This window comes from Eleginops maclovinus, chromosome 19 (genome assembly GCF_036324505.1).
Source record: "Eleginops maclovinus isolate JMC-PN-2008 ecotype Puerto Natales chromosome 19, JC_Emac_rtc_rv5, whole genome shotgun sequence".
NCBI lineage: Eukaryota > Metazoa > Chordata > Actinopteri > Perciformes > Eleginopidae > Eleginops > Eleginops maclovinus.
Genome location: NC_086367.1, coordinates 17,591,740 through 17,612,413, shown reverse-complemented (window position 1 = coordinate 17,612,413; position 20,674 = coordinate 17,591,740). Strand labels below are relative to the sequence as shown.

The 20,674-nt window shown below is 40.9% G+C and overlaps 2 protein-coding genes across 5 annotated transcripts; both read right to left on the bottom strand.

Annotated features, from left to right (window-relative positions):
- Nucleotides 1-12: 12 nt before the first annotated feature.
- odf3l2a (outer dense fiber of sperm tails 3-like 2a) lies at nt 13-2,008 on the bottom strand. The gene is made up of 5 exons (XM_063909241.1): nt 1,963-2,008; nt 1,487-1,597; nt 1,194-1,319; nt 772-913; nt 13-358 (listed from the first exon to the last, which is right to left on the bottom strand). Exons 1-5 carry the CDS (start codon nt 2,006-2,008, stop codon nt 13-15), a joined length of 771 nt encoding a protein of 256 aa, XP_063765311.1.
- A 2,324-nt stretch (nt 2,009-4,332) lies between these two features.
- Nucleotides 4,333-19,169, bottom strand: crlf1a (cytokine receptor-like factor 1a). Of its 4 annotated transcripts, none has more exons than XM_063908053.1 (10): nt 18,738-19,168; nt 15,226-15,504; nt 13,848-13,977; nt 12,877-13,046; nt 8,119-8,276; nt 6,927-7,001; nt 6,750-6,843; nt 5,732-5,920; nt 5,583-5,643; nt 4,333-5,389 (listed from the first exon to the last, which is right to left on the bottom strand). In XM_063908053.1, exons 1-9 carry the CDS (start codon nt 18,808-18,810, stop codon nt 5,627-5,629), a joined length of 1,185 nt encoding a protein of 394 aa, XP_063764123.1. In that variant the 5' UTR covers nt 18,811-19,168; the 3' UTR covers nt 4,333-5,389; nt 5,583-5,626. The 4 variants fall into 4 exon arrangements, with proteins under 4 accessions (XP_063764123.1, XP_063764122.1, XP_063764120.1 ...); XM_063908052.1 differs by having other exon boundaries at nt 5,736-5,920; nt 18,738-19,166; XM_063908050.1 differs by lacking the exon at nt 5,583-5,643 and having other exon boundaries at nt 4,334-5,389; nt 5,736-5,920; nt 18,738-19,169.
- Between the last annotated feature and the right edge of the window lie 1,505 nt (nt 19,170-20,674).

Below are 20,674 nucleotides of genomic sequence, written 5' to 3'. Positions count from 1 at the left end.
TCCACAGAGCTGTCAGTCAATGACTTGCACCACGAGGGGGGTGACAAACTCTGAGTGTCTGACACCCATAGTGAAGGAGGGTGGTTTCGGGAGGTGCAAATGAAATTTTTCCGGGCTGTATGTGCCAGGGCCGGGGATAGCCGTGGAATAATTGGGCCTCTTAGTCCGTTTCTGCATGGAGAAGGAGGGCTGCCGCTGGTGGTAGATGTTGGGGTTGGTGGTGTCATATTTGGCTGGTCCAGGGCTCTTAGATAGGTCTTCAGAGGGAGCTCCGACCTTCCTCCGACCTGCGAAGCTGTAGCTGGCACTGGAGGGTTTATTAGGGACCTGGCTGCCTAGCAGATTAGGGAGTCTGTAGCTGGAGTGAAGGAAAAACAACACATATTAACGTTGTGCTTCAGAGAGTTTTCATTTCAGCTATCTCTGATTTAAATGATAAGGCTGGCAGTATTCTGTATCTCAATACCTTTCGAAATCCAACTTAGCTCATTCATTTCTTCTGAAGACGGTCTTTAAAAACAACAGATATTTTGCAAACTCTGCATTGTAATTTTGAGCAGATGTTTCTCATACAGGAGAGCATTTGTTGGGAATGAATACACAAATGTTGTAGAAGCTTTCTCACTTGCTCATTAATCACGGTGGGAAACTCTTTAACACATTTTTTTTAGGGTACAAGGTACTTCCTAATTTGTTCTATCGCACACATTTTAAAAAGTCATGTCACATCCCCAGCCTTTTCCTGTAATGTCTGTGTCCTGCTGTCTTCACCTGTTGGGTGCCGGTACAGGATCCACAGAGCGGTATCTGGTGCGAGAGCCGATGGTGTAGGAGGGGGGTCTGTGGTGAGCATTGAGAGGGGGGGCCTTCTCTGGGCTGTAGGCCCCGGGCCCCGGAGTCTGGAACACCTCGCCTTCAAACAGGAATAGAAATCGTTTTGAAAAATGTTCCTCCCTTTATTCATTTGATTTAACTGAAGCTGTCAGAAGAAATCACAACATACCATAATCATGGTATGATGTTTTAAATGTGACAAATAAAACTAATGTCTAGATAATTTACCCAGCGTGCAAATGTACTGGGTGTTGAAAAGGTGATGCTACGCTGACTTACTTAGAAGATGAAAAAGTGTGTTTGATTAGTGGGAAATGTCATGAACAGTTGAATTATAGCTAACAGTAACCTAGACTTACCTTTATTATCCCCTGTGCGCCTTCCTCTGCCAAGCATAGAGTAGGACGGGGTTTCCATCCGGCCAAAGCGGGTTAACTTGGCGTCAATGTGGTACCTCGGTCCTGGGCTGGAGTCCACAGAGACCACTACAGGAAACAGGATGCACAAACGATCATCCAAATACTTATTAAGACCTTGTCAAATCAAGAAAACCAATTACAGAGAGGAATTTAGCATAAAAAAGAGACTTTAAGGATAATAAATAAATGCACTGCAGAGCAAATTAACAGAAAATGGTTATATAACAACTCACTGGCGCTGCTCATGCGGCTGTGAAAGGAGTATGCAGGGCTGTTGGGCTTGGTGTAGTCATGGTTGATGTATCCCACCGTAGGGGGCAGAGCGTAGCGTCCAGGGCCCGGACCTGACAGAGAGAGGAGGAGGAGGAGGAGGAGGAGGACGCTGCTGAAAATGATGCAACAGACTTGGCTCTGTGCAGCAGTATGGCACCCCCACCGCTCTTTTGGCTCGGTCTGAATTGTCTCTGATGATTTCCATATGGAGCTCTTTCTCTTATTTTCTATGGTCATGCTTTTTAAAGTTCTTCGTCTGCATGTTTGGAAATGATTTCTAAACAAAGTAGACACCTCAAACAAGTATGGAGCAACGGCTGTATAACGCTGTGAGAGAATTCCAAGCAGAAAACAGCTCAGCTTTAATGTAATCCATGTGGATACACACACACACACACACACACACACACACACACACACACACACACACACTGACCTCTTTCCCTTGCAGAGATTATCGGCCGTTTCTTCACCTCCTGCATGTTTTGCCAGCCTCTTTATTCCCTCTTCTTCTTCTTCTTCTTCTTCTTCTTCTTCTTCTTCTTCTTCTTCGGGTCCGCCGTCACTTCAGGCACTTCCTTTTGTGTGTGTCTCTCTTTTTCAGGTGATTTGCGGCCTCCTGGGCTGAATTATACATGACTGTGAGGTGAAAGAAACCCTATCTTGATCGAAGCCCTGGTTACACCCAACCTGCTCTCCACCTCCTTTTCCCCTAGTTCCCCTCAGGACAAAATGTTTCTACAAACAGGGCCAAAAGGTGCCTTTGTCAGGGATAAAAAGAGGAGAAACACACATCTTTAACAATGAATGTAAAGCTCAACTCAGAGTTAAAATGCTTTGTTTAAAGTCTTGAAGCACTGCAACGACAGTCATGTCAGCCACATGTAATGAAGTTCATTTGTCATCCCATCATGAGCATTAGGTTACCAGCTGACCTGCAGTAAGTGTGGCGAATCGCTCAGCTACAATATGTATGCTGTAACTAATAGCATCTCTGTGCACATGCTATTAAAAATGAAAGGACTTAAACTGATCTTGTGTTTCAGGAGGATATTTAACAAGCTTGCTGTAATGTAAACCATGCACTGGTGATTATTAAGATTTGGACAGCTTCTTTGCAGTTACATTTATTTTAGATCAGTGAAAAATGTCTAAATGATTCATTGCCTGCCAAAGAAACTGGTAAATGTAGTAACTGCACGCTAAATAGCTTTTTCCAGGAAGGGAAACAAACAAGCTTTTTAGTATTGAATTATCTCTAGGGATGTTTGTGTCTATTCTCTTCGATTGGCTGATTAATCAGGCAGACTTAAAAGCCAACATTTATCAGCACACAGTTATACAAAGTAACTACAGTAAGTACATCTACATCTTCACTTCAATATCTAATATATACATGTCAGGGGTTTAAATCAGAGGCAAATAGAGATTTCACGTGATTGATTAATAACAAAAAAGCTGTAAAATGAAGCCCTAATACAGAGGTCTGTTACCCTCTGCATAATGCCAAAAACCACTTCTATAAATGTAGAACATGTAGAACATAGAAAAGCCTTTTTATTGCTTGAACTATTTTAATACAAAAACAGAAAAACAATGTGGATTTAAGTCCTATCAGACAAAGAAAACACTTGTTTTTTAAATAAGTTATGAGAAAATATTCTAATAATATTCTTTTGATATGTTGATAAGGTTTTTCTAATAATACTCATGCAGTGTTAATTATAAGAATTGTGATTGCAGTACCTTGTGAGGCTCATACTAATATCTGTTTGGTATATCTTTTCAGAAAACCAAAAAATATAATATACATGCTTAGTTATTTTTAATCTATTAAATGTCTCAGCCATGCCCTTGAAAATAGAGTAAAAATATTCACATCTAACATTCCAACTTAAATACATGAATTCAAAAGCCTACATTTCTGTGGCTATGAGTTTGTTATCTAAAAATGATTTTGCAGCAGAAAGGAATATGATTGACCATTAGCCTAACCTCGGGCAGCATCTGAAAGCGTCAACTGTGGCAGAAAATCCCTGTGGAAAACAACTTTCGACAAATACAGAGATGTGTGCTTTCCGGCATGAGAACCACAGGTGGAAATACGCCTCCCATAGTAGTAATTCTTTCCCTGAGGTAACTAAAGCCTTCAGAGCAGCGCAATGACCAAGTAAAACCTGCACTGGTTAAATATTAAGCACCAGTGACTCTCAGTGCTCACAGGCTCGGTAATCAGACTCTTCTGTGTCACCGACCGGAGGTGAACCCGCTACACTGACAGGAAACACAACCACTGTCTAAGGTTTCCCCGACGAACAGGCAGACTGTGCAGCAAACATCATCCCATCAGTGTGGGACTGGTTTGAGATGCAGCCTGATTCATTAGGGAAGGTATTTGTCAAAGATGTCAGCTTTTTGTGGACCTCTCCAGGGTTTCCATTCCTGGTTGTCTGTTTTTCTTGTAGTTAGCAGGAGAACATTCACAGATTCCCATCAAAACATTTGGGAAGCTGTTTTGCATCAAAGTAGAAATAAATATATCTAGGTGCAGATAGCTCCACCATGTGGTCAGCAGATTTATGTTTGTTCTTCTTTATAGTAATAAAGCGTTGAAGCTTTTTTACCCATGTCCACTCACACACATGTTCACACATTTTGCACACATTTGAATGGCTCATACACCCTACTTCCATGGTGCATGGAGAAGAGAAAAAGTCTCAAGAAGCAGACGAAGAACACAAGCTGAAACGTGTTTTGAACTTTGAAGTAGATCTGGTTCCAGTCACAGTTTAAAAACTTCTAAACATTTTTAAATATTGAAGTCACAAATGAATGGGTGTCCCTGTGTCTTTGGGGTAAAGATGATGGGTGTAGAATCCCATATTCCCATGGATAGAGAGTTATTAATAAATAATGTAGGCAGCAAATTACTGGATACATTTAGCCTCTTTTTCTTCTTTGAGAAGCAACTGATTTAAGTCACATCATTTATTGCATTTTGCTTATCTTAAGGGTGGAATGAAGAGAAAATGTAATGCTGTATTCATATTATGATATGTTCTCCTTATAGACCGCTGTTATAATATCTCCTTTCAAACATCTGACTGAAATCCCTGCAGCAGTAAAAACGTTGAGCAGCATGGCGCACCTTTTGGAGTAATGGGAACATATGGGTATTAAATATATCCATCAAACAGCCGGAGCGGAGGTGCATTTATCATTGTGTCGCTTTAGTGTGCACACAACTCATTTCCAAACCGCAGTTTTCTGTCAACATTTTTATAGAACAACAGTAGGAAATCGAAAACAACTTCAGTCATTGATATTTTTTTTACTAACTAAGCATAACTTAAGACATAAAACATAACTTTATACAGTTTTAAATATGCTGGTACAATTCAGTACAAAAATAAAGGCAGTAAAACGTCTCCATACAAAAACACCATCAGTCACACTGTTGCTCTGAAAAACACATGAATGCTGGGTGAACCAGTTTGGCACTTGTATAATAAAGCATGGCTTAGAAATACTGTATGATAATGTGTTGCTTTTTCTTTTTACAACAGGACCACGGTGAACGCTTCGATTTGCAGTGTCCACAGACGCCGAACGGCCACTAGATGGTGCTTTGGATCCACAGGTGAAGTAAAAAGAAAAAAGGTCAGAATACTTGTAGTTGTTTGGACAACACTTGTAGTTTGTTTGAATCTGTTTTGATAACCTTTGTGCACATTTAGAGCAGACATGCAGCAAACATCTTTACAGATGTGTGAGTTTTCCTGTTGCACCATCCTTTGAGTAGGCAGAGTAGTCCACATGGTGTCTTCCTAGTGATGAAACCAGGATGTCCGTAACAAGTCCACCTTTTCAGACAGAAAAAATGCTCATGTTGACTGGAAAAGATGCAATAAAGAAGAAATCCCAGCATCTCAGGGGATGTTCTCTCCTGGCCACAGCTGGTATTTGCACAAAATGTCCAGAGCAAATTGTCTTATAATACCCATATACGAATACAACCTCTCTTCCTCACACACACATAGACAAAAACACACTCACTCAGTTCTTGTTTTTCTGCCCCTAAAGGCAGCCTTTGCTAGGATTTATCCCCTTGGAGAACCTAAATTAAGAAGACACAATCTGTTACCAGTCAGCTTTTTAAAATACAAAGCGATTTGACTTTTGAGTATCCTTTTAGTGATGCTTACCTACCTGGTTGCGAGTTTTGTGGGATTTCTGCATCAGCACTCTCCACTGGTCGTACAGCTTCATGGACATGCTGCTGCAGCCGTAGGCGTGTTTCCGCACCCAGCCGAAGAACTGCTTCAGTTCCCTGCGCAGGGTGGAGTTGGAGTCCCCGCTGGACTTTGAGTCACATGAGCCCGACATCAACCGCTCTGCATGAAGGGAAGAAAAGGAGGGAGCGAGGAAGATCCATGAGTTAGATTGGCTTTGGTGTTTGGTGATGACATTTCTCACAGAGCACCAGGGGTGATATTTATCTACATTCCACTACTGTAAACTTGTAGAAAAGACAGGCAAATATGAGCAACTATTAAAGGATAAAAAGCAAAAGAGATGATTGAGAAATAGCTCAAGCTGTGTAGAGTACTGTATGAGTGCTCTGGTGTTACGTACAACAAGAGCCATGAAGAGTTCAGGCAATGACTGCACATAGAAGACCTCTCCTCTCAATCTAGTACTTTTGCCAAAGTTCATGGGAAGCTCTTGTAAATCCAAATGTTTTAAACCCCATGTTCTGTTTTCATAGTCATGGCCCTAGTTCCTTACAGTTGTGATAACATTTGACTCTGGGGAAGCAACAGCAGCAGGTAGCCGCGGTGAACAGCAGGACTTAAATCATGTCCGGGGTTGATCTTTGAATCAGTTCTTTGTATAACTTTAGTGTTGCAACTACAAAGTTACACAATCAAAGTCTGGATTGAATTTGTAAATTTTTTGTTTGGCAATAATGTAATTTGGTTTGGCTATTAGTTTTAAATGGGATTTTACTGATGCATCTGCCACAAATAAAGCTGCCAATACAGAACAAAACAGGCTGGGACAAAGGTAAAGAAATATGAAACAGCACGATTTTTTCTGCATCAGAGGCACAAATTGCCTCCTTAAATTGACTAAATGTTCTCAACAACTGTAATCAAGAGCATGAAAACGCCTCCTGAGCGTCCTGTGAGTATATATATGTGTGTGTATGTGTGTGCTTACCACTGTGGGGTGTAGATGCAGCAGTAGGATGGCTCCACTCGCTCCAGATCCCAGCTTTGCGAGAGCCATAGATACCCACGGGATTACAGCGAACCTGGAGAAGTTACAACATTATTAAAACGGACCAAATCTCAAATACACACACACACCCACACACACAATCAGACCAGATCTTACCTGGACAAAATACACAGTTCCAGGTCTCAGTCCAGCCAATCTACAAGATGTCTGATTCCCAACGTCGTCCATCACCTATTGGAAAAAAAGACCCAACACAGAATTGTTGGAGGTCTGACCGCAGTATTAAATACCAATGTGCGCAAACTAAAACACAGTGCAGAGTCAAGATGTAGAAAACACAACCACAAACCATGTACAGACCTAAGCATTGCATGCACACCACATTGTTTAGTGACTCCTGATCAGCGTGTTTATGAAAATGTTTTAATGTAATCGTGCCTGCCGGGTAAAAATCCGCTCTCTGGTACTTATTACAGAGCTGGATATGCAGAGGAACAACACTGAAGAGCATGTACGTACTCAATGCATACAGTACAGCAAAAAGCGAATAAATTGAGAGAAGGAAACGCCCACACACTGCAGTTAATTATCTTGTCTAATAGTCCCCACTTTCTCTCTGGCATTCAGTCTGTAAACACTTGTTAAGAATGACTACAACAGAAAACAGAACATGGAAATAACTGGCATCAGAGGGCTAATGATGTGGGGAAGTCAAATCGGCAGACGTGACCGCTGAGCGTCTTTACAGCCATATTGAAGGCATTAACAGCTGAGATGTATCCCTCCATTCCTCAGCATGACCTCATGATTAGGGCCAGTTCGGAGGGAAAACGGCGTTCTGTTTTCACCACCAAACCCTTAAACCTACTTGGATTTAAGTCCCTCTCTCCTCGCTCCAAACAGTCTCATCTCTCCGCCGTGTCTCTCCACTCCCCTTCTTTTCTTTTTCCACTTTGCGAGCAAAGACTTGCTTATATTACATCTGTGTAATTCCCCCTTAATTACAGGAGAATCTTCACTTGTACCCAGAGGACTCAAATGAATCCTGGGAAGCGCCATCTGCACAGCTGAAGGTTTTACACTGTATTTTTCATTCATTAAAAGTCTGAACAGAGGTTAAACACAGTGGCTCTGGCCTGTGTTTTTCTCCTGATCAAAACCCGACTTTGAGATTTATGGCTGATGAAAGTTTCTGAACTATTAACCCATCTGGCAGAGGAGGCCTCAATCAAACTAGATTAGAGGTGATTACAGCATTAGGATGAGAAACAGCTGCAGTGATATATCTGTTTGTGTGTACGAGACAAAGAGAACTGATTTATGTCTTTATAAGTGTGTGTCCTTATACCTTCCAGTCTTGGCTGTCCTCCAGTCTGTAGCGGATCTGGTATTTGGCCTGAAACAGGAAGTCTTTGAGAGCAGGCGGGGCCTCCCAGCGGACGCTCAGCTGGTCTTCGAGCTGCCCGACACGACTGACAGACACACCTGATGGAGGGTCCGTGGTCACTAGAGGGAGAAGAGATGGGGGGGTTGTTAAGAAAGTGGCTGTCAGCCAGAAACCACAATAGGTCCTATTTCTTAAATACATGACATTTTGTTGACCAAAGGATAATTCAATTATTCAAGAAAATCATTTTGAGATGAATTTCTATTCCCTTCAAATAAACCAACAATAGAGGCTAAGGATGCATCCAAAAGGGGCTGTAATGAAGTCTGACATCCTAAAATTCACTTCTGCCGAGTGAAGTTAACGGCAAGATAGGTTGTCCACCAATAGGAAGATCAGTGGTTTGATCCCAAACCCCTGCAGTGAACATGTCAAAGTGTCCTTGGGCAAGATACTGAACAAACAGCACGACGTGAATGTGTGTAAAGTGCTTTGAGTGGTCGCAAAGACTGGAAAAGCACTTGACAAATTCAGTCCATTTAACATTGGTCTGTGACATTCTCATAGCAATTTAAAGAGGACATATTATTTTTATTTTGGGTCTCTACTGTGACATGTTTCCATGCTTTAATGTTCAAAAAGGTCTTTATTTTTCTCATACTGCCTGAGCTGCAGCACCTCTTTTCACCCTCTGTGTGAAACCAGAGCCCAGTCTGCTCTGATCGGTTAGCTGGCTGGCTCTGGTGTGATTTGTCAACCGCTTAGAGATGTGCCGCCACTTCGCCTAACATATACAATGGGTCGGAGCAGTAGCCAATAGAAGCGCACGTGTTACATAGTGATGTCATTATCTTACAGAATGACCAAAGGTGGGGAGTGTGTGGGAGAGAAACTTCCTCTGGGTCTATACAATGTCCGAAAATAGTTTAAAATGTTCAGTATAATTTGATTTGATTGGGTGGATTTTTGTTTTTGTTTTAAAGAACAAACTGTGTGACTATAATGACATAACCAGTGCAAAATCTCAAATGTACAAACAATGACTTCATGAGAGGAACAAACTGGAGCAATTTGTAATTCATTACATCCATTAACAAGTATATTTCTATGTTAAGACCTTAATGATAAACTTCTGGTGGACAGATGGCCGTGATTATTATTTTCAGCCAAAAATCCATAGCTTAGGGGCTTCTTTCTACATTTCAGTGTTAGCAGGGTCAAGAAATCCGCTCAATTGAAATTTAAATCGGTAGGACTGATGTCTTTATGTGTAGCAGCTCACTGAGGGATTGTTCAGGGTTGGCGGAGGTTTGTGGTTTCCTTATAGTTTTTGAAGAGTTGACTTGTGTGAGCTGGAAGAGGCTTTTTCATCTGACAACGATTATCTTTTCGACAAACAAACATGTGCTGACAGACCATTATTTTAACGTTTTGTTTTTGAGATCGTTTCAATACCAACTTCAGTTCCTTTTTATAATGTCATCCCTTAACATAAACAAACAAGACTAACCCAGAGGAAAAAAGAAGATGGGAAAGATTTAGTGGAAAAGTGGGAGTTGACACGAGAGAGCTGTTTCTGGTCCCCAGCGTTCGGAGGAACGGGAGACTCCCTAAAATAAAAAGCGTAACTTCAGGCGTGTCCGTACTCACAGGCGACGGGTGGCATGCAGTTTCATTCATCTTAGAAAAAATGTTTTATTTTAACGCAAAAGTGGAGAGTGAAACTAAGAAAACTAAAGTTTGATACATAGTGGATACACAAATTGCCCAAACCAATGACAAGTAAAGAACAAATGCATTAGACGGAGCTGTTCATTTTTGTTGAAGACATGGTTTCAATTATTCCTGTGCTCAGAGGATGAAGCTTCACAAGCCTTATTGGACCCTATTTGCCCTATATTCTGTCTCTCAGGCTGCAGAAAGGCTCCTTCACTACCCTCTGACTGGTGGAAGTTTGGAGTAAGCCGCAAACCAGGACAGGCTGCAATAGAAATGACAACATTTTATGCTTCTTTTCAAAAAAACAAAACATTGAATCTACATTTTTTGCATATCCTTGACCTGAACATAATTTGAAAGATGAGACAAACAAGAAATATTTAAAAATATATTTAATATCTAATGTTTCTATTTGACTGCCATTCATTTGGGAAGCCCAATAGCACAGTGTAAATAAATATATTGACAGTGATGTAAATATGGGTCGCATTCAGATATTTATATTGAGATGACAACAGTCTTTCACATCAGTTTTTTAAATGATTCTTTAGGTATCACAAAAGAAAAAGCCAATACAATTGAAGATAACAAGACAGTTAACTAACAATCTGATCCCTTGGCTGCTCTTGATTTCTGTAGAAAATTTGAAGATAATTCATTTTTAGAATATTACTTTTAATTAAGATCCTAATTGGTACACTGCTCAGGATAAGTGTGGTGTTCCCATATATCATGTGCATTAAGCAATAAAAGTCAATAAGACATGGCAAATTACAGATGAATCATTGTTAACATACATTATGTCATCGCTTATGCTGTAGGAGTAAAAAAAAAAGCATACAAGTTGCCTCTAGTCTCTCGGTGCACAGGTATCCCCGTGATTGAGGAATGCCGAGAAAACTGGAGGTGTTTTTGCCTCGCCTTCATAACTGATTGGACATGACCGTAGTGACTCACATCACCTCCACACAGGTGTGGCTGCTGTGTTTTATGACCTGCTACTGTTGTGGAAACTGCTTGCATGAGAAGAATGGCCAGGGCAATCTGAGCGAAACAAAATCCCTTCACACACACACACATAAAGTCCAGAACGCCTACACTCTGTTTCTATACCGTTACCAGGCCCTGCCCTGCCCTCGGGGTGTGTAAACAGGTGTGCGTGCATACATTAGGGAACGGAAAAAGGATTACAGTTTGATGGACGCTTGTTTTCCCGCCGGTGACGTGTTTACCTCGAAAGCTCTACATGGTTTTGCTCTCTGTACATTTCCCCGGCATCGCTATGAGCCTGTTGAACCAGGTGAAAAGCTCCAAGCTAATCATGTTGTATTATTTCAGGTCCAAGTCTTAAAGCCTCAAAGCCCAAACTCCTCAGGCCTTGGGGGTCTTGGAGACGGGATTATGTACAAGGATCAGTGTGGAACATTCCAGCACCACAAAAACGGGGGGTTAGCGAGTGTCTTCTGTGTGTGTCTATGAATGTGTGTCCAGTGAGCATGAGTAAAGAGAAAATGAGCTCATCAAAGGAGAGGGCGTTCCCGTTCGTCACACACCTATGCCTGTCCAGGTGTGTGCAAGCATGTGAGAGTGTGAGTGTGTGTCTGTTTTATGAGATAATGAGTGAAGAGAAGAATTTTGATCTTGTGGTCTTTTAGCTTAAACCGCATTAGTCGAGGCAACGGACATCATAACAAAGCTTTAAAAGGGAACACCGCTCAGTTCATATCAGTGTAAAGCTGGATGAGAACTTGTGAACAACCTTCTCTCCCCAAAAACCAGAACATGAGCCAATTTCCTTTCTGTAGGAATAAAGGAGATGAATTTATAAAGTGAAGTGATACTCTTCCACATTTTAAGAGCGAAAATATGAGGCTAAAGCTGAACTTAATCATTGTTACAAACCCGGGGTCACAAAATACATTTGATGATTCCCGAGATGAGAAATAGAGGCAGGAATGAACCGCTTCACTACGGTTGAGTTTTTCCCTTTGTTGTTGCTTCAACCAGCTTTAAGTTTATTGAGTTGTGTTTTTTTTCTTTCTTAGCATTTGAAAGTATCATAGATAACTTGTTGTAGCTCTTTGTTGTAGCACTTGTACGATGCTTGCACCAAACTTCCGCTTAGACCTATTCGTTATCTTTAGAAATAATATGTTTTTAAATTTGATTCCACAATAGTTTATATAAAGTGCTGAGTTAATATTTTGCATACAATCCTGTTTCCTTCTTTTAAATTATAACAGCATAGGATAAAGACTTTAAAACAGGGATAAAGCTAGCCTGGCTGTGTGCAAACTTGCTACCAGCTAAGAATATGTCTGGCACATTACTGAAAACCACAAATTGTCCAAATGATTTAACAACAAGCAAGATACAACGTGTTAATTAATAATCTTCAGAGGAGCTTGAAGATGTATTTTTTTTTGTTTTGTCTAGCTTGTTACCCCTGCTTACAGTCCCGATGCTAAGCTAGGATAATTGCCTCTCTGCTCTATCAAGTAGCTCCGAAATAAACACAGAGAGAAGAGAGTTAATAAAAGCAAAATGACTGACCATTTCTTTAAACCAAACAATAATAAGATAAACAAAATTAAACATCAAATATGTGTAAAGTTTAAACTTATTTTGAGTTAACGTCATCATCTAATCCGGCTAAAATCACGCTAGCATGGGGGTTTTAAACTAGGGTTAAGAAAAAAGAACCTGCTCTGTAAAGAGACACGCAACGCAAAATAGAAAGTATTTTTAATCACTGTATCCATTTTATTGTTTGACTTGTTATTGTTTGTTTCATTTTTTCCATTTTCCTTTTCCAAGTCGTAGTCTTATTTAAGCTGTGACAAGGGGAATCAGGTAGACATTTCTCTGTTTTTTAACAAGCCTAAAAGCCTAGCATCCCCTGTCATATATTATACCCTAGAGGCTCATTCACACTGGGATCTAAGCTCTTAAAAAACTGTAAAATAAACCAGGTCAAAGTTCACTTTTTCCCACACTCACCCACGTCTAGGATGTCGAGTGTGATGACATCCGAGGCAGCCCTGCCCAGTTGGTTGGAGGCCTCCACCCAGATCTCGTAGGGCGTGAAGAGGTGCAGGTCCCGGGTGATGCTGCAGGAGTAAGGCTGTGTATGAGTGTAATCCTCACACTCCTTCTCCTTGCCGTACCACCTGGGAGCAAAACAGAAAATACCTCAAATAACTCTGCGCAGCACCGATACCATGCAATACATAATTTATTGTATAATGTGTTACCAGTTAAGAGTTCAACCGACACAAGTAGTTTTATTAAGTCCTTATTTACACTAATCTGACCGCAGCGAGAGATCTCAATTCGGTTGAAGAACCTGCGGGCACTGCACGTCAGGTTGTTTCTCTTTTAGTGCTTTCAAATTGCTGATTTAACTATAATAAATGGGAAAAGAGCTTACAACCGCATCTGAAACCCATTTTCCAAAATGTATCGTTCCCAGATGAAAATCCGTTTTCCTTAAATCTCTTGAAATGTGACTTTTTCTCCTGGCGAAAGGCTTTCACCCTCTGGCAACAATGATGTTATTTTTCTTAAAATACGATCTGCCAAAGAGATATGGTATTTTGTCCTGTTTCCAGCTCCACTTTAGCAGGTTTCTGGGGCCTTTTTGAGGCATGTCAGCATCATAAAATCTGCTGATAATTTTGATTTTACTGAGACCAGTAACCAGTTGAACCAATTTGAATAAACCTGGTTTTGCTTGGTTTTGGCTCAGTCTTCACCCCTTCATTTACAGGCATATGGCAGAATCATACACTATATTACAGAAAGTATGTGTGTGATATGTATATGCTCTGATTTGTTGGAGTTGACTGAAAAAAAGTGGCGTTTTTTTTTAGCTCAATCATCAAAAAGGTCTTGAAATAAATACAAAAACTTTTTTTTTAAGATAAGTGTTTTCTGCAGTGTAGCTGTAGTGCGTGTTTGTGTGTGTATACCTGAGCTTGTACTTGAGTGTGTACTGTGTGCTAATGTTAGTCTCTCCTTTTCCTCCAGGAGCCCAGCTGCAAGTCAGGTCTTTGGTGTTCCTGGACCAGCAGGTCAGATTGACCGGCTTCTCTGGAGGCACTGGGACAGAAAGGGGGACAGATGGGGAGAAAGGGGAAGAAAATAGAGATGAGAGAAATGGTTGAGGAGGAGAAGTGAGAGTAGAGTGGAGAGAGAAACAATGAGGGAAGATGTAGGGTCATGAGGGTTCAAAGTTAAAACCAGCCATTACTTCAACCCCTTCCTCCTCCTGAGAGTAATTCACCCACTAGTGATGTTCCTCCTAAATTGGTTTGTTTTTTTCTTAATTTGTGTGTGTCTGTGTGTGCGTGTGAGAGAGATTTGGTCAGACTCGGGATCCCTGCCAACATTCCTCATTTCTCAGAACACAGGGTGCTCAACACCAGTGTCGCACAGAGATTAGGATCCCGACTGCAACTCCTACTCTCTCTCTCCCTGTGTGTGTGTGTGTGTGTGTGTGTGTGTGTGTGTGTGTGTGTGTGTGTGTGTGTGTGTGTGTGTGTGTGTGTGTGTGTGTGTGTGTGTGTGTGTGTGTGTGTGTGTGTGTGTGTGTGTGTGTGTTTCTTCATGGCTAAGTTTTTGTCATTTTTCATCTCATCACCTTTTACAGTCTTAGGAATGGCCTGTCATTGTATGTATTTGGGAAGAGAAAGGGCGTTTGTACTGTAGGAATATTTTTCTTAGGGAAGCTGCTCTTTACTTTTTGAAAGGCTTGTTTGAATGTTAAAGGATTCCTTCAGTTTTATTTATTACTTGGGTCAGCAGTCATTTTTAGCATTGGTAATAAGTCACTCATTCTCAGCGAAAAAGCATTTTTGGTTTGTTTGCCCCCTGGGAAAACAAGGTTATTTAAAGACATTTTGATAACAGGAACACCCAATAAAGTGCACTGAAAAATAAAACATTAAACAAATAAAATCTTGGAAATGCAAAATATAAATGATTGTCCTCATGTATTAAACATGTGTTGTTGTGAAATGACCCCTGCCCTGTGAGTGATCACACAGGTGGCCAAAGCATCACACAGTGACACTCTCAAAAAGGCCTCTTGCTGGCCTGAAAGCAGGAATACAAAACATAAAATACAGCACTTAAAAATCCGCCCACTACTTCCATGTTGCTTCTGATTTCATTTTCACCGTTGTACCGTTTATTTGCCCTTTTGAGCGTTGACATACAGTGGAGACGAGACAAATGCAGACGGGTATTCCTCAAGAAATGTTAGCCAAATACGTAAGCTAAAAAATGATCTCTGTATTGATGAAACAAGGCTGAATAATCCTCTAAACGTACTGAACTTCAACTTACTTCCTACGTAGAGGCAGGATCCAGCCAGGATGTGTCCCTTGTGGTTGTGACAGACCAGGTTGTCGCCGGACGTTTGCCGGGAGGCGTTGAGTCCAGCCAGCGTCACACTGAGGTTGGTCGGGCTCAGCACTCTGTACATGGAGCCAGGCAGCGGTTGACCGTTGAGCGTCCAGAACAGAGAGCTGGCGTGGACGCCGAGGTCAGGGTGGACCCAGCAGCTGGCGGTCAGCGTGGACCCCATTCGAAGGACGGGGTCCTGGGGATAGATAACTGCTACATCTGGAGGAGATGGACGAAGACGGTTGAGGAGTACTCCAGGAAGGTTACACAAAAAGGTCAGTTTCAAGGTTGGGTGATTGGAAGATTATATCGGATATTTGTTATTTGCAGTGGTTTTTTTGTGCTAATTTAATGGTCTTCCTCTGAGGAACACGTGTGCTGCTGCCCAGCAGGCAGACAGAGGGGAAAAACACATGTAGAGCCAGCACATTTGCACATTTGATTCTGGGAATGCAGTGTTTTTTTCCCCCGACCAAACCAGAGGAGATTATTATTATAATACTGCAAAGTGGGCTAACCAAGGTGGTTTAGTCGAGGTTTTTCTCTGACGAGTCTGATTGAACTTTGTTTTTCCCTAATGAGTGCACTTTGCTTTGTGATTGTGTTGGATAACTTCTGCTATTTTTCATCAACTCTTGCCTGAGTTTCTTACTTTCACTTGACGTGCAGCACTTGATACTGCTATTTGACTACTTCTCTTGTGGTCTTTGGTTTTTAAACCTGTCAGTATGCTTTATCGGAAAATAAATAAATGCTACGTTTGAATCCTTTTGTTAACACATTTTACAGCTAAATGTTAAATTGCTAGGAAGTGGCAAACTTCAAAAACAGTTGGAGATTAACTTGTGGATTTTAGCACGCTCATACTCACATACTTATTAATATTTGTGATTTTTTAATTACTATTTCTGTGTGTGATAATCGTGTTGTTGTGGTGTGTGTTATTTCTTCTCCGGTCTCCAATGCAACAGAAGAGTAGAGTTTTAGAGTTTCTTTTTCCAGATTGGAGGAAAAAAAGAAATGCAGCTCACCTAAGTAGACGGCACACTGAAAACAAAGTGAGTGAGATGATTTCTATGAATTAACGACTGAGAGCGTCAACACTTTGTCAGACCAACTACAAATCTGCACCCGGGGGCCACGTCTGTTGGGCTGCACGCCACCTGACGCTGACAGACACTGTGTGGTCCTTTATGGAGGAGCCACCTTTGAAGAATTGCACTAATATCAATATCAAAACTCCAGCTGTGACAAAACACATTTATGCACGCACACGAGTACAAACAAACACACGCACATTGGCGTTGTCACTCGATACGGCAAACTTAATAATTGGCTGATGCAGCTGAATAACAATCACTGTTTATGTATTCCAGGCGCTGGGGATGGGCTGTTGCCCCAGAGCAGGCGTGAAGCCCCCTTTTACAACCCAGCTTAAACACTATAGTGATGCACACAATTACTACTGTTTATTGTCTCTGCTTGACACCCTAACTGGAGGAAATGGCTTGTAAAATATTATTTGTTTGAAGAAGCTGAGGGTGCTTGAAGCTCAGTGTTTAACTCTGCGACAGAGTAGGATGGAGATTAGTTGAATTGAAAACAAGGGACGCTTTACAATAACATGTATGACTAATTATGCGGAGTCTTTGGGCACTTCTTTATGCTGTCTTCAAAAGGTACGTGACTTCCTCTTCTTTTTCTAGAGAACTATTTACTCTTCACTCATCCATGTTCAAAGTCTTTTCTTTCCTCTGTCTGCTGTTCAATAGCTGTACATGTGGAATAATTTGAGGGGCCAGTGAGGACGAGCCAAGTGGAAGAAGTCACGCAACATTTAGTGACAATGAGCCGTGCATGACTATCTGAAAGGAGATTGAGGAGATGGCGGATATTTTTCTGTTGTTTGATTCTACTGAGCTAACATTTTAGGTATTTCACTGATGCGTTTAAAGGAAAGACAAGAGATTATCTTGTCCAACATGAATCAAACTAGTACAAGTACAGGCAGGAGAGAGATGGGATATGAAGAAGTTAACTTAAAGTGAAATTTAAGGATTTTATGTGTTTCAGAGTCAAATATTTGTTATTAAATGATCATGTGCAACATCGATTCCTCCTAATTTGCTATAAACTGAAATTAAATCTAGCAACGGGTACAAATAAAGTTATCTGAACCTGAATTTTATGGGATCATGAGCTGCATAAAACTAATTATATGTTGGTAAGAGAATTCCTCATTTAAACTGTTTAATTTCAGTGGCATTTGTTAACCACAGCATGCCGAATGAAAGGAAAGCACCTTCCATTATTATAGTGAATAAAACAGTAATGACCAATTAGGCCCTGTAATAAACAGCAGGGCAGCTTATGATTAAGGCCCATTGTTGACTCTAAGCCCCTGGAACTATACTTTCTTTTATTAGCGCCTTTCAAACAGGATGAAGAACAGGAGATCCTCTCAGAGGAGCTGCTCTTTGCCAGTGAGCTCACCATAAAAACTAATCCAGCCACTTAACAGGGGAAGCAGACATAACTTTGATTTATTTACGTTACTGTGCATTAAGCTGCCGGTTAACATTCTCAAAAACCCAGGCAAATGATGTCACTGGTTTGTTGCGCTTCCTAAAGCCCCCATGTGTTAAACGAATTATGGCCTTGACTTGTTGAAATGCAGCCTCCTGGGAGAGCCGCTCTCTCTGCAGGGATACAACCGATATACTTCAGCAGGAGCACATCAATAACAGGAGGTGTCAAGTAGACAAAGTGGCATTTGTCTTTTTTTTGTGTCTACAAATAAACCAGAGTGGATCCAAGCAAGAGGACTCTTCAGGATCAGAAGCGTTATTTGACATTGGAAACATATTTTACATACAGCATTACCAAAGAGGGGTCAATGTGGGTCTTTTGTATTTACATAGGGGATTTACATATTTTATCCTCCTATGGGAACTCTGTATATTTGTAAATCTTATTGGAAACATTATTTAAATACAGAATTACCAAAAGGGATCAATGTGATTAGTATGTGTTTCTTTAAATGATTGACAGATTAATATCCTTTAAAATACTAATTCCATCCCATGATATTAATATAATGTCCTATATGGCCTTGTAATGTTTACATTGACTAACCCGTTTCCAAAACTGATCCCACACATTATTTTTGCTATATTTATACCACAAATGACTGTAGTTTTCTGTTTGCACAGACTAACACCCTAATATGTGTTATATTGTTGTGGAAATCAATTTTTGCATCTGTTTTATCTTTAAAATACTGCATACCACAGCAGGACACTTTGCCACAGAGCTGTTTACAGTCAGATATTTGAGTGACACATGGATTAAACAGGTATTAGTGGACCAAAAAAAGGGCAGCCTGTTCCCAACCCATCAAAAAAGCCTACCCCAGAAGTTTGCGCATCGATGGACATCTGTGTGCAACTTACGTGTGGACAAGGACAGCACGCCGGGAGTGTACAGCATGAAGAAAACCAAGCAGATATCCAAGACGCCTTTCATTTTCCCCCAGTTGGTTTTATTTCTGTCTTGATCCCTCGTCCTCGTGTTGTTGTGATGTCGCCTTTTCCTCGATCCCGGGTAGAAATTACGCACGGTGAGGGAAAAACAGCACGGGTTCAAACACTAAATGCTCCGGATATTATTAACAAGACAACTCTCAGGAGCGAAGGAGTGCACTAGAAAAAGTGTGACCCGGTGGAAAAAGTTCTCCTCTGAGAAGCCATGAGGAAAACACGTCCTCGGTAAAGGCTAAAAGCGTGAGTATACCGCGTCCTGTTTGCAATCTTTCCTCTTCTCAATGCTTCCTGCAGCTAAATCATACACAAGTTCATACTTTCTAAGCCCCTCCTCTCTCTCTTCCCACACAGTCGCCAGTCATTTCCCCCTCTTTCCGTCCTTTCCCTGCTCCCTTTTTTCTACCTCTCCCTCTTCAGTGATGGGTAGGGTAGTCAGAGCTATTCACTTTCACCGAATCACTCTGTCCCTGTTACTTTCCATGCCTCAGGTCTCTCTGCTCTTCAGTCTTTCCCCATGGGTGGCTGTTGAGTCACTGAGTTTAACAGGAAAGGGAAATCCTAAAGTGGCATATTCTCCTTTTTGTTTACTGTCTATGCAGAGTGTGACATAAACCATATTTTTTTTCCCCCACTGCAAAACTCTTCGTACCCTCTTAAGTTATGATGATGTATTCTGTAGTGGTCAGTTTTGACCATTGGTTTGACTCAGACATGATATACTTGAATAACATGAGAAACAGGCTACTGCGATACATAAAAAAAAAAAAAGCCTGATAACTAATTTGCTTAACAAGCTTGAAAAATACCCTTCATATTTCCCCTTATTATATGCAATCTGAGGCTTCTGTTTTATGGAATGAGCTGCAAACAAAATAAATGATACCCTATGGAGAGCTATGGTGTAGGCTGTTTGATTTCTTAAAGTATAATCAAGTATCAAGCATAATTTACCTATTTGATTGATTTTTTACAACTTAACTTGCAATATGCCTGACCTCTAGTGAGCGGCCCAGCCCTTCATCTGTTTTTCTGTATGTGGCCCTCAGTGACAAAAGTTTGGACACCCCTGCCCTTGCCTGCCCAATCTATGTTAAGGAAATAAGGAAAGCTGGTTGCTCTTTCTATGTATGGTTGATTTCACATAAACATGTCACAATTTCAGTCAGTATATAAAATGAAAATTGCACTATTGATAAATACTGACTGAAAAGCATGTCAAAACTTGAATCACCCACAACCTTGCTCAATGGCTGCTTATTTATTTTATATTTATTCAACATGAATGTTCAGTCTCTATGACTTTCTTAAAAAACTAAACTACCAAAAGTCCCATAAATTTGTTGGAATTGCATTTCCCTTGATTCGGATTCGATGCTCACTTTTATGTGATATCCTTCCACAAAGTTTCATAAAAATTTGGCCGAAAGATATTCCCTAAACCTGCTGACAAACCATCATACAATCGTAACCTCTTTGGTGGAGATAACAACCACTTTCTCCTCAGAAATATGAAAGATCAGATACTCAGTTACTCAGCAGTAAGCCAAGAAATCTTAAAATAATATTCCAGAGAAGAACAAAGTAAGAAGGGTAACTTTTTTCCAAAGACGACGAGAAGTTGCCCTCAGGCATCCGCGGAGTGAAAGCCAGTCAGCATGTCAGTGGGAGTCCTTTGACGCAGGAAGTGTGTCACTGTAACAGTTTTAAAAGATTCTGGAAACAGCAAAGAGCAGGGAGAGGAAATACTATCACATCAGGTCAAAATGGGATTGAGAAAACCACATTCGGGCCCCAGAGTGTGTCAGGAGAACAGACACTTTCTTCAAGTCCATCAACTAAATGGGCGC

Excerpts from the sequence above, each read along its gene's own strand:
- odf3l2a (XM_063909241.1), bottom strand. The coding sequence starts at position 2,008 with ATGCAGGAGGTGAAGAAACGGCCGATAATCTCTGCAAGGGAAAGAG. Across the intron at positions 1,320-1,486 it reads CAGCCGCATGAGCAGCGCCA|TGGTCTCTGTGGACTCCAGC; the intron begins GTGAGTTGTTAT and ends TGTTTCCTGTAG. Across the intron at positions 914-1,193 it reads GCGCACAGGGGATAATAAAG|GCGAGGTGTTCCAGACTCCG; the intron begins GTAAGTCTAGGT and ends TCCTGTTTGAAG.
- crlf1a (XM_063908050.1), bottom strand. The coding sequence starts at position 18,810 with ATGAAAGGCGTCTTGGATATCTGCTTGGTTTTCTTCATGCTGTACACT. Across the intron at positions 6,844-6,926 it reads GAACTGTGTATTTTGTCCAG|GTTCGCTGTAATCCCGTGGG; the intron begins GTAAGATCTGGT and ends TAACTTCTCCAG. Across the intron at positions 5,921-6,749 it reads TGCATCTACACCCCACAGTG|AGCGGTTGATGTCGGGCTCA; the intron begins GTAAGCACACAC and ends CCCTTCATGCAG.